The 12,049-nt window shown below is 40.2% G+C and overlaps 1 protein-coding gene across 1 annotated transcript; it reads right to left on the bottom strand.

Annotated features, from left to right (window-relative positions):
• Window positions 1-4,650: 4,650 nt before the first annotated feature.
• On the bottom strand, window positions 4,651-11,130 carry LOC113261499 (protocadherin alpha-10-like). Its single transcript, XM_044387275.3, has one exon. It carries the CDS (start codon window positions 7,802-7,804, stop codon window positions 5,378-5,380), a length of 2,427 nt encoding a protein of 808 aa, XP_044243210.2. The 5' UTR covers window positions 7,805-11,130; the 3' UTR covers window positions 4,651-5,377.
• Window positions 11,131-12,049: the final 919 nt, after the last annotated feature.

Here is a 12,049-nt window from a genome sequence, read left to right as displayed (position 1 = left end):
CCTGGCGTTATGGGATCGAGCCCCACATCAGGCTCCTCCGCTATGAGCCTGCTTCTTCCTCTCCCACTCCCCCTGCTTGTGTTCCCTCTCTCACTGGCTGTCTCTGTCTCTGTCAAATAAATAAAATCTTTAAACAAAATAAAAATAAAAATAAAAAATAAAAGTCACCATGAAAATATATGTGCCATGTTGGTATTTCCAAGACACCAACATTGGTTTTTGTATATCTGTCAAGATATATTCATGAAAATAGATGCCTTTTTTTTTTCATTCACTTCACAAATGCTTATTAAGCACCTCTGAGGACTAGGCACAGGAGAGGACCAAAGGAAGAGACAAAACAGTTGATAGGAAATTCCATTAGAGAGGGCACAGCCTGAGCATGGAAGGCTTAACCATCACATCAAAGAACTGGACTTGACCTTGGGGGCACTGAGGAGCCATTGGATGTGCTGCACCAAAAGAGTAAGGGAAGGCTTAAGAGAGCTGAGACTGGCCATGTATGCAAGTGGATTGAAGGGGAGAAGACCAGAAGCCAGGAGATCAGCAGGGAGCTGTTGTAGCATTGTAGGTGTGACATGAGGACGGCTAGCGCATAGCAGAGTTCCCAGCACACAGTGGGCGCTCAATAAATGGGTGAATGACCTGTTTCCTGTTGAAAGAATTCTGGATTTGGGATCATAAGTTCATCCAGAACAAGGGAAAGGATTTCTAATTATACCTCTTCTAAATGTGAACTTCTCTCTCTCCCTCAATCTCTCTCTCTCTCTCTCTCTCTATATATATATATATAAAATAATCAAACAATTCAACTAAATGGCAAGTGACTTTAATGTTTGTGTAAATTCAATTTCATAAAATACCAAGTAGAAAATGGGAATTGTTGATACGAGCTATCACTGCCTGAAGATATAATTTGGTTATGTGACTTTGTCTTTTCATATAGCCTTGGTTTTAAGGATGTCAAAAGAGGATCCAATGGAAGTTTAAAGTAGAAAGTGATTTATAAATATTTATAAATTTATAAATATCAATTTATAAATAAATATGACTCTAGCTTGAGTATTTTGCTGTATGCTTTTGATGATTCATCTCCAATTAAAAAATATTGAAATGGCACATGAAAAAATTACTAGTATATTTATTTGTGTGTTAGTATTTTTATCTTGAATACACACACTATTGCTAATTTCAGATCTTGTTCCATTTTTTTTTCAAATTTACTCTTTTCCCTATTTATCATCTTGCTAGAACTCTTAGTAAATGCAAAATTATTTTCTTAAAAAAACTAATAAAGCAAGCAGACTTGTCACTCTTTATAACACTGAATTATGTTATGAATCTGTGAAACAATCAGTTATAAGGGCCTCTAATCAAAATATAACATTAGACTACATTAACAGTAGACTTAACATACCTTCTGAAGCCTATTAGATTTATTTTAGAGAAAAAAGGAAGCAAGAGATCTACCACCACTTCATTATGGACATTGGGGATTGAGACGGTATGCACAATATGGAATCCTCAAAGGTAGATAGAGAGATGAACATCAGAAAGTCTACCCAAGGTAGATAATATTACATGTCTGAATTAAAACCAGATGTTAATTTAGCAATTACTTTCCCAGTAATATGGTATTTTTTGAGTATATGAAAGGACACTGGATGAACACCAAGTCATAAAAGAATTTGATACATTGTATAAACCAATGACGCATCATTTGCATTTTAGCTGTGTTATTTCAGATATCACCATCTCAACTAATCCATATAAAAGAGATTATGCTATCTTTGAACTCATCTTTGGGCATAAGCTTGAGATCTGGCAATAAGCTAATGCCAAGAAGTTCACATCAATATTGTTATTAACATTGATTTTGTAAAACTGATTGAAAAACTGAAGAACTTTGTGCCTGACCTTTACTAAACCAATCTGGTTAGTCTTTCTTTAAGATTTATTTATTTATTTTAGAGAGTGAGTTCTCACGCAAGCAGGGGGAGGGGCAGAGGCAGAGAAACTCAAGCAGACTCCCCGCTGGGCATGAAGCCCAAGATGGGGCTTCACAAGGGGCTCCATGAGAGGCCCCATGAGGGGCTGGATCCCATGACTGTGGGATCATGACCTCAGATGAAATCAAGAGTCAGGTGCTCAACCGACTCAGGCACCCAGGCATCCCAATCTGGTTAGTCTTAAGTTTCTACTGTATGTCCTGCTAGTCATATACTAAAGTGCATGGTTTAATGTTCTATTAGTCCTAGTCACCCACTAAATACCACGTAACAGGTCTAGTAATATTATTATTGAAAACATAAAACAGAGAAACAAATCTTGAAACCATTCTTGGAAACCCAGGAGGTTCTTCAAGATCAATAGATTAGAAATACTATCCAACATTGTATTAACAAAATTATAGGATATACTCATTGATGTTCACTCTTTGTTATCATGGCTTATTGAAGTATACACAGTTATTTCATCACAGATCATTTGTTCAGTCAGCACAAATCTCACAGACAACATTAAGACTGAAGAAGACTGATTCTGAAATACCCACACACGTTCAAAGATTTTCATGAGAGGGATATCTGGGTGGCTCAGTTGGTTAAGCATCTGCCTTCAGCTCAGGTCATGATCCCAGGGTCCTGGGATCCAGTCCCACATGGGGCTCCTTGCTCAGCAGAGAGCCTGCTTCTCCCTCTGCCTGCTGCTCCCCCTGCTTGTGCGTGCTCTCTCCCCCTCTCTCTTCGACAAATAAAATCTTTACAAAAAAAAAAAGTTTCCATGGGAAATATTACACCTTTTAAGCTCTTATTGAAGTATGCAGTTTTGGAAACACTTACTGAATTCTTTGTTAATAACCAGGATCCTGGAAATAATCATATTACCACTTACATTTGTCCAAAACATTATCCTTATTCACAACATAAAAAGGACAGGGTCATTTTCATATTGTCATTTGGCTTTGGTGTTCTGCTAGAATGTTGCAGATCAGTCTTCTGGGTTTTCCCATATATTAAATGATTCTTCTTATTTATATTACTTCCAAACAATGGATACCTAGTCCCTACAATGGCAACTCTTCATTACCTACATTACCTACATTACATTGAATGATCCAAAGTTATCTCAATGTGGCATTGCAACAAATGATAATGATGTTCATGAACTCTTCTGAGAAAATAATCACTTAACAAAAAAAATCTCAATTCTCATCTCAGTTATGGCATTGTACAAAATTAACTCTGAGGATAATCATGAAGGTTTTTTTCTTAAGCAAAACAGAAAGAAGGGTTCACCTGTATATACTTTCTGCTTGATTTTCCTAGCCATAACTATGTCTGATCAGAGAAAAAAACTTACTGTAGAAAACTCTACAGTGAATAAAAGAATGGCTCTAGAATCTAAAAGATATACATTTGAATATCATTTTTACCATGTACTAGCTGGATGGCAGTAGACAAGCTAGAAAAGTATCTTACCATCTCTTAGTTCATCTTTCAAATTTGGATAGTCGTGTGCATTTTATAAATTGTTATGAGGATTAAATTAAATTATGTATTTTAAGTCCTTCACACAATGTTCTTTTTTTTTTAGTTTTTTTTCTTTTTTTTTTTAAGATTTTATTTATTCGACAGAGATAGAGACAGCCAGCGAGAGAGGGAACACAAGCAGGGGGAGTGGGAGAGGAAGAAGCAGGCTCACAGCGGAGGAGCCTGATGTGGGGCTCGATCCCATAACGCCGGGATCACGCCCTGAGCCGAAGGCAGACGCTTAACCGCTGTGCCACCCAGGCGCCCCCACACAATGTTCTAATAAACAGAAAGACTTCAAATAGTAGTGGTTTATTTATAGTTAGTGATTGATTGATTGGTTGTTCTTGTTCTACTTTGTAGCTATGGGTGAAGAGGATTTCAGTATGATAAACTAGGGCATGGTTTTTCTTTTTCAGAAAATTTCCTAATATTCATCTTCATGGAAAGCATCCTTTTTTTTGTGGGTAGAAAACGGCGATTAATGCCTCCTCAGCATTTCTATTAACTTTACCCTGTCCATAACATGGTTCTCCTACACATGTAAATATATCATATATAATTTATTTCTCCACACAATACAGGTAAACGGTTTCTAACTTGTACACTGGAGAAAAAAAAAACAAAATAAACTTTCACATCAATTGATTTAGATGCTTATAGCTCTAAATACAAGTTCTCTGTGATCTCTTTAAAGAAAACAATTCACATGAGTTTGCATCAAATGTATCCAAAGTATACAATATCAAATTGTGAAATGTGATCAACAACACCACTGTTAAACTGGAAGTGACTTTATAGATATTCCATGGTTATTATGCATAAGCTATTTAAATCAATGTCATTTCAGAGACATAGTGGCTTGGTGGACATAGGCAGCAGTACCACCTTTCCCCATGGAAAACTCTCTTAAACTCAAAGCACAAAGAAGTGTGAATTTTCCTACCCTACCCTAAAATACTTCCCTAAAGCCTCACAATGGGTACCATGAATGGAAGAAACATAAATATGATCAAATATCAAATAAATCTTCAACATCAAATAAATATCAAATCTTCAAATATCAAATAAATAAAATAAATCAAATAAAAAAGGAAATCAATGAATTAATCTGGAGGAGAGCAGCAATAGATTCAGCGGGCAATTAGCAAAACTGAAATTACACTAGGAAGTAAAGAAAAATGTAGTTTATCTGAAACAGCTGAAGACTATGAAGAAAATAAGCAGGAAATCATGAGATGATTAAAGACAAAAAAGTAAAGTCCTCCCCAAAGGTAAGTCTGAAACTTCACCCAGTATCTCAAAGAAGCATCCCATTGATTATAAAGAAACAAAATTATTTATAAAAGGAAGCCACCTCAACAGCCCATGCCCATTAGTAATAAACTTACAGCTTGTAGGAAGGTATTTCAAACTCAAAATAACTAAATTATGAAGCTATGCATTATTATGGTAATTTTTAATACATGAACACAATGAGTGGAGGTCACCAATTAGAACAAGGAAATGGATAGAAAAAGTGAACTTGCTGCAAATTTGAGAACTACAATATTTAAGCTTTGCCTACATCCTCCACTTCCCATCAGTGATTTTTACCTGCATGACTTAGCTTTCTTCATTTACAGACAGCTTCAGCCGTCTATTTCATTATTGCTATTACCACCACTATTATTTCCAGCAACTAGATAATGTTCCTACTGTGTTCATGAAGACGTCACTGAAAGCAATAAAAATGGCTAGGCTTCCAGTGTGTTTTAAAATAAACCAGCCCAAGAAAACAAAACAAAAATAAATAAATGAAGCAATAAACTTACACTAATGTCGCTGAATATACTATGAGATTGACATCAACAGGCATTAAATACATTCAGAATTACTGTACTTACATCATTCCCGAAAATCCCCTGTTGTTCTCCGCTATCTCCAGAACTTGAACCAGGAGGAACACAAGGGCTGAAGGCCATGAGGTCGGTCTTGGGCGGGCCCTCCCCAGAGCACACCCTCTGCCGCCTCTGCTGCGAGTACGACCAGCTCCCCACCGCGCTGGAGCACACGAGCGTGGGCTTGCCAGGTCCGCACGCGCCCTCCGTGGGCGGCGCCGAGCACCGCAGCGCCGTGTACAGCAGCAGCGTCAGCACCAACAGGCTGGACACGGCGCAGATGGCGACGATCAGGTACACGTTGACATCCACCAGCGCCGCCTCCGCGCCCGCCGCGCCCGCCAACACCCGCGACGACGCCTTTGGCGCCTGGCCGCTCTCCACCAGCGACAGCAGCACAGTGGCCGTGGCCGTCAGCGCCGGCTCGCCGTGGTCCTTCACCAGCACCAGCAGGCGCTGGCGCGCCGAGTCCGCCTCGTCCAAGGTGCGCGTCGTGCTGATCTCGCCCGTGTACAGCGCCACGCGGAACGGGCTGCGCGCGCCACCCGCCGCCGGCTGCAGCTCATACGACAGCCACGCGTTGTAGCCAGAGTCCGCGTCCACCGCGCGCACCTTCGCCACCACGTGGCCCGCGCCCACCGACCGCGACACCAGCTCGCTCAGTGCGCCGCCCGCGCCGCCCGCCCCAGGCCGCGGCAGCAGCGCGGGCGCGTTGTCGTTCTCGTCCAGCACGAACACCTGCAGCGTCACGTTGCTGCCCAGCGGAGGCACGCCCGCGTCGCGCGCGCTCACTTGGAACTGCAGCAGCTCCAGCTCCTCGTGGTCCAGCGGCTGCAGCGCGTACACCTTGCCGCTCTCCGCGTGCACCGACACGTAGCTCGACAGCGCACGCTCGCCCACGCGCCGCTCCACCAGCGAGTAGGACACCAGCGCGTTCTCCTGCGCGTCGGCGTCGCGCGCAGACACCGTGAAGATGTGGCAGCCGGGCGGGTTGTTCTCCTTCACGAACACCGTGTACTCGGGCTGCGCGAATGCCGGCGCGTTGTCGTTCACGTCGGCCACTTCCACGGACATGCTAGCTGTGGTGGACAGCGAAGGCGAGCCTCCGTCCCGCGCGGTCACTACGAGAACATAGTTTGCCACGCTCTCGCGGTCCAGGGCGCTTTCCAGCACCAGCGAATAGTAATTCTTGAAGGTGGACACCAGCTTGAAGGGGACATGGGGTATTAGTGAGCAGGTCACCTGCCCATTGGCGCCAGAGTCACGGTCGGACACTCTGATCAAGGCGATGACAGTGCCCAGTGTAGCATCCTCTGGAACAGACAACGATAGTGATGTCACCAGCAACTCCGGAGCATCATCATTAATGTCCAAGATTTCTATCAAGACTGTGCAGTGACCAAACATCGGGGGATTTCCTTTGTCAACTGCTTCTATTTGAAGTTTCCATAATTTAGTTTCTTCAAAATCTATTTTTCCGTTTACTTTTATTTCTCCACTGGCTGAATCAATGCGGAAAAAGGCTTCTGGATTAGAGGAGACATCAGCTGCAAAGGAATAAAGAATGTGGCTGTTTGAGCCTTCATCCAAATCCGAGGCGTTAAGTCTAATAACCAGTGTACCGTTTCTCGAATTCTCCAGTAATTTTACACGATAAACTGCTTTGTCAAACACTGGGGCGTTGTCATTTACATCCAGCACCGTGATGTGTAACTCCGTGCTACCTGTCAGCTCAGGTTTGCCCCCATCTGTTGCTTGGAGCACCAAGAGAAGCTCTGAAGCGACTTCCCTGTCTAAAGGTTTTTTTAGTACTAGTTGGAGCGGTTTTACCTGATCGTCGTTGGTGGGTACGAGCAGAGAGAAATACTCATTGGGGCTCAGTCTGTAAGTCAGCAGAGCGTTGGCCCCGATATCTGCATCAGAGGCGCCCTCTAGTGAAAAATGAGAGTCAAGAGCCCTAGTTTCGGAAACAAACAAATTTTTTTGTGCTGCTGGGAACACAGGCGGATTGTCGTTAATGTCCTTCACCTCCACCTCCACGTGGAAAACCTGCAGCGGCCTGTCCACGATCACCTCCAGGTGGATGCTACACTCCGCGCTCCGCACGCACAGCTCCTCCCGGTCGATCCGAGAATTCACAAACAAAATGCCATTCTGCAGATTTACCTCCAGAAGGTCCTCGTGACCCTTGGACGCCACTCGGAACAGGCGTGGCACCAGCTCCGTCAGCTCCAGCCCCAAATCCTGGGCGATGCGGCCGACGAAGGTGCCGTGTTTGGCCTCCTCCGGGACCGAGTAGTGAACCTGGCCGCTCTCGGCCTCCCAGACTGCAAGGAACAGAACCGAGAGCAGCAAATGCTTGGTTCCCTGGCCACCTGGTCCTGAAGCTAACATCCTGCTTTGCTTCTGATTAGTAAATCAACATTTCATGAGCGGAAAGGTGTAATCCTTTTAGATCTCTCTTTTGAGTCTTTGTTCCTGAGATCCCAACTGGTCTTAACAACATGGGTGTGTAGTCTTTAAAACACCGGAACCGTGGAGATTCTTTCTGATCCGTGAATTACGGTAATTTTCTTCCGTTTAAAGAATCGTCTCCTTGGAGAACAACGACATCCTGTGGCTCAAAATGGAAGTACGTTTGTGTTTATACTATTTCTTTCACTCTATTGCTTCTCTCATAATTCCTTCATATATTGGTCCATGTTTTATTTTGTAGGCTTTTAATTCTTTCTTTATACATTCCTTGTGTGTGACCACTAGCTCTTTAAAGGTGGTTTTTGTCTTGCAAATTAGAATCCTAAGAAGAGTTTTACCTTGGATATAGACACCTAAGAAAACGCACTACTGGGCTATCTGTATTATCATGTACATAAACAGGAAAAATACTTATTTGTAGGTTACTAGTGATGCTGTATTTTTTAGACTTTTAGAAATTGATCATTTTGGAATGGTCTCTTATTATGTTTACTCCATTGCTAACACTACAATTTCTATTGCTTAATCCTTATTCTATGTTAAGTTATTCTAAACATTTAGTTCAACTGTGAAGAGAATAACTCAAGATTCAAGTTCTTTAAGTTACCACCTCAACATAATGGTGTTTCAAATCAGTGTCGATATGCACGCTACTTACCAGTTTATCCAAAGATTTATTTTCTTTGATATCAATGAATTTACCAAGTACTGGCTCCTAGAAATACAAAGTATATTTATCTTTGGCTCATTTTAAAGCTTTTTCAATTACTCTATCTGCTCAAGGTGAATGTTATAGTTTCCATCCTGAAGGACAATTTGCATTATATCCATGGCTATTTGCAAAATGATTTCATTCTAACTTCCTCCCCCAACAAAAACCCACTGAATCAGGAATTCAAGTTATATTTTCTGTTTGTTTATGCTCATTTTATTCTGGAATTGGTTTACAGAGACTAGAGTATAAAAGCATTCTAAATCAAATTGATTTACTCAGTTTTATTTTCCTGTTCTTATCTCAAATGCAAAAACCAAGTGGAAATTTGCATCTCAACTGTTATCAATTGCAATAAAGCTGATCAGTCTTCTATTAAAAGAGAAAAAATATTTAAATCATTCTCAAGACTGTTCAGAAGCCAACTATCCAATATCTGAAATCCTTCTGATAAGATGGCAGCCTCTCGGAAAATCCCAAATTTCTCTACTGAAAAAAAAACTGTAAATGGCTACCCAAGGCAATCTTAGGTTTTATGTGAAAATGAGCTGCAGTCTTCATTTGGAACACTTTTAAAAATCAGGATTCAATGATTATAAATCTATGCAAAAGATTTATAGTTCTAACAACTTGTAATTAGTTTAGATTGTGGAAGCCATAAACTCAAGACATTTGCATAAAGAGGAGCAAAAACAGTTTTAGCTCATGGGGATTACTAAATTCAGAAAAAGACATGACTAAGACATGACTCCTTGTGTTTGCTGATTTAAATAATCCAGTCCGTTTGAGAATATGCCATGCTGAAGGTCCATTCCACTTTTGGTTTAAGGAATTGCTTCATTAGTTAAGTATGCATTAAAGATAGTTTTTAAAGCCCTCAAATTCCAAGGCTATCATATAGCTAAATAACTATAGTATACCAATAAAGCTATGGGTTGTTTACTCATCTTAAAATAGACTGTAACAAATACTATCCCATCAAGAGCTATAGAGTACTCGTGATTAGCCTCATTTTAACGCCATTTAATAAAGATTATATTAAACATTATTATAAAATTAAAATGTTATCGTTTTTAAATTAATTTATTTATTTCAGAGAGAGAAAGACTGAGCACATGGGAGGAGGGACAGAGGGAGAGAAAGTCAAGCAGACTGCTGATTGGAGCCTGATGTGGGGCTCGATCTCATGAAACCATGAGATCACAACCCGAGCCAAAACCAAGGGCCAGGTGTTTAACCCAACTCCCAGGCACTCCTAAGATGTCATAGTTTAAAAAGAAATTGTTTCTTTTTTGGCAAGAATGTTAAAAGAAATCCTTAATTTGGAAAATTTTCTGGTTTCATTCTGAAATTTCCATAATTCTGAGTTAAATGAAAGAAACTTTCCATGAAGTTTTAAAAATATATTTATCTTAAAACAAAAATGGGGGAGCCTGGGTGGCTCAGTCACAGTTAGGCATCTGCCTTTAGCTCAGGCCATGATCGCAGGATCCTGGGATGGAGTCCCTGGGATGAGCAGGGAGCTTGCTTCTCCCTCTTCCTCTGCCACTCCCACTGCTTGTGTGCACTCTCTCTCTCAAATAAATAAATAAAATCTTTAAAAAAAAACAGAGACAGAGGAAGACAATGTCAGACTATAAACAGTAAAATGTGTCTTTGCTATCTCTCAACTACTCCTGAAATCTCACCTCATTTCCTCCCCTGTCTGCATTTCCTCCTCCTAAGACTTTAAAATTATTATGTTGTTGGATAAAATGGTAACTGGTTGTGTTAAATTTTTGGTGAATATTTGTATTTTAAACACATCCCCCCAAAAAGCAAAGTAAAATAAATAGGACCAAATTGGTAAACACACAATTCTGTTTCATTAATTGCTCAGATGAAGAGATACCTCTGGATAAAACTTTTTTGCAAGGGGGACACAGTGACATTATAAAGGGCTGAAAGAGAAGGCAGATACAAGAGAAAGGAATTCTATTTACAAGTTGAAATACTCTGCATTAACTTATCATCTGTAATCTCTGAGAATTGGAGACTGGCCGTGGGAAGTATTAACATAAGAAGACAATGCCATGCTTAAGTTCTTGCCACAATCGTCTTTTTTGGTGTTCCTAAACTTGAATAGAGATTTCAAGTTTTATTGGAAGCTATTTGTGAAGCACATACAGAGTAAAAATTCAGCCCGCATACAGAAAGGAAAAAGTATTGCTAAGAACCAGTCAAGATGATAAACTAGTTGCACTACTATTTTTCGGTAACACTGGATATAACAAAATAAACAAAAATGAAATCATAGGTATCAGGTAACAACCAGTCTCAGAAAGGAATATTGAATAGGATGGTGTTGGCAACCTGCAAATTAGTTGTCTTGCATTTCACAGTCTACCCAAACAACAAAACCCATTTAAGATGACTAGAAACTATAAACTAAATTGCATGCCATGATCTCAAGTCAGTAGAGAAGGTTCTAGTAGAACAATTCAGCTTTCTCTTCAAATTTCTCACATTAATTTGGACTAAAGTCATTATTTTCAACTTCCTTAAAATTAAAAGTGATTTTCAAATGTTCTCTGTTATTAAACATAATCATGACTCTTTCTTCATAGTGTAAAATCTTATACTTGAACATAATAAGCAATATTTTATGCTGATAAAGAAGTAGATCATGAAGAGCTACTGCATATAATTATGTAAATGGCTATAAAACTTTTCTTCTGCTAAAAAAAAGTGAATAGTACACCCTGGCAGAGATACCAAAATGAAAATGAAAAAAAGCATTTTAAAAGCTCAAACCCTGGGGCACCTGGGTGGCACAGTGGTTAAGCCTCTGCCTTCGGCTCAGGGCGTGATCCTAGCGTTCTGGGATCGAGCCCCACATCGGGTTCCTCTGCTGTGAGCCTGCTTCTTCCTCTCTCACTCCCCCTGCTTGTGTTCCCTCTTTCGCTGCCTGTCTCTATCTCTGTCAAATAAATAAATAAAATCTTTAAAAAAAATAAAATAAAATAAAAGCTCAAACCCTTAATTTCATAGATTAGGACATTTATAAATGAACTTCAAGTCTACATAGAGTACCATCAAAAGTACAATATAAACACTGAATACTGAGGATATAGTATGCATTATAAGCTATGTTGCATTACAGATATTTTAAAAAGATTTATTTATTTATTTGAGCACGCATGTGCCAGAAGGGGCTAGAGGCAGAGAGAGAAACAGAAATCCTCAAGCTGAACCCCCTGATGGGTGTGGAGGCCAGAGTAGATCTCCATCCTAGGAGCTGAACCAAATCAAGAGTCCCACACTTAACCAAATGAGCCACCCAGGCACCCCCAGATAGTCTGTATTGTATTGTATTATATTGTTTTTATTTTATTTTATTTTATTTTATTTTATTTTATTTTATTTTATTTTATTTTATTTATTTGGCAGAGAGAAAGAGAGAGAGTGTGCAC

Source organism: Ursus arctos, unplaced genomic scaffold (genome assembly GCF_023065955.2).
Source record: "Ursus arctos isolate Adak ecotype North America unplaced genomic scaffold, UrsArc2.0 scaffold_5, whole genome shotgun sequence".
NCBI lineage: Eukaryota > Metazoa > Chordata > Mammalia > Carnivora > Ursidae > Ursus > Ursus arctos.
Note: the sequence above shows the minus strand (reverse complement) of the source record. Positions and strands in the feature narration are given on the sequence as shown.

Bases quoted from the DNA above. Each gene is read 5' to 3' on its own strand.
- LOC113261499 (XM_044387275.3), bottom strand. From the start codon at position 7,804: ATGTTAGCTTCAGGACCAGGTGGCCAGGGAACCAAGCATTTGCTGCTC.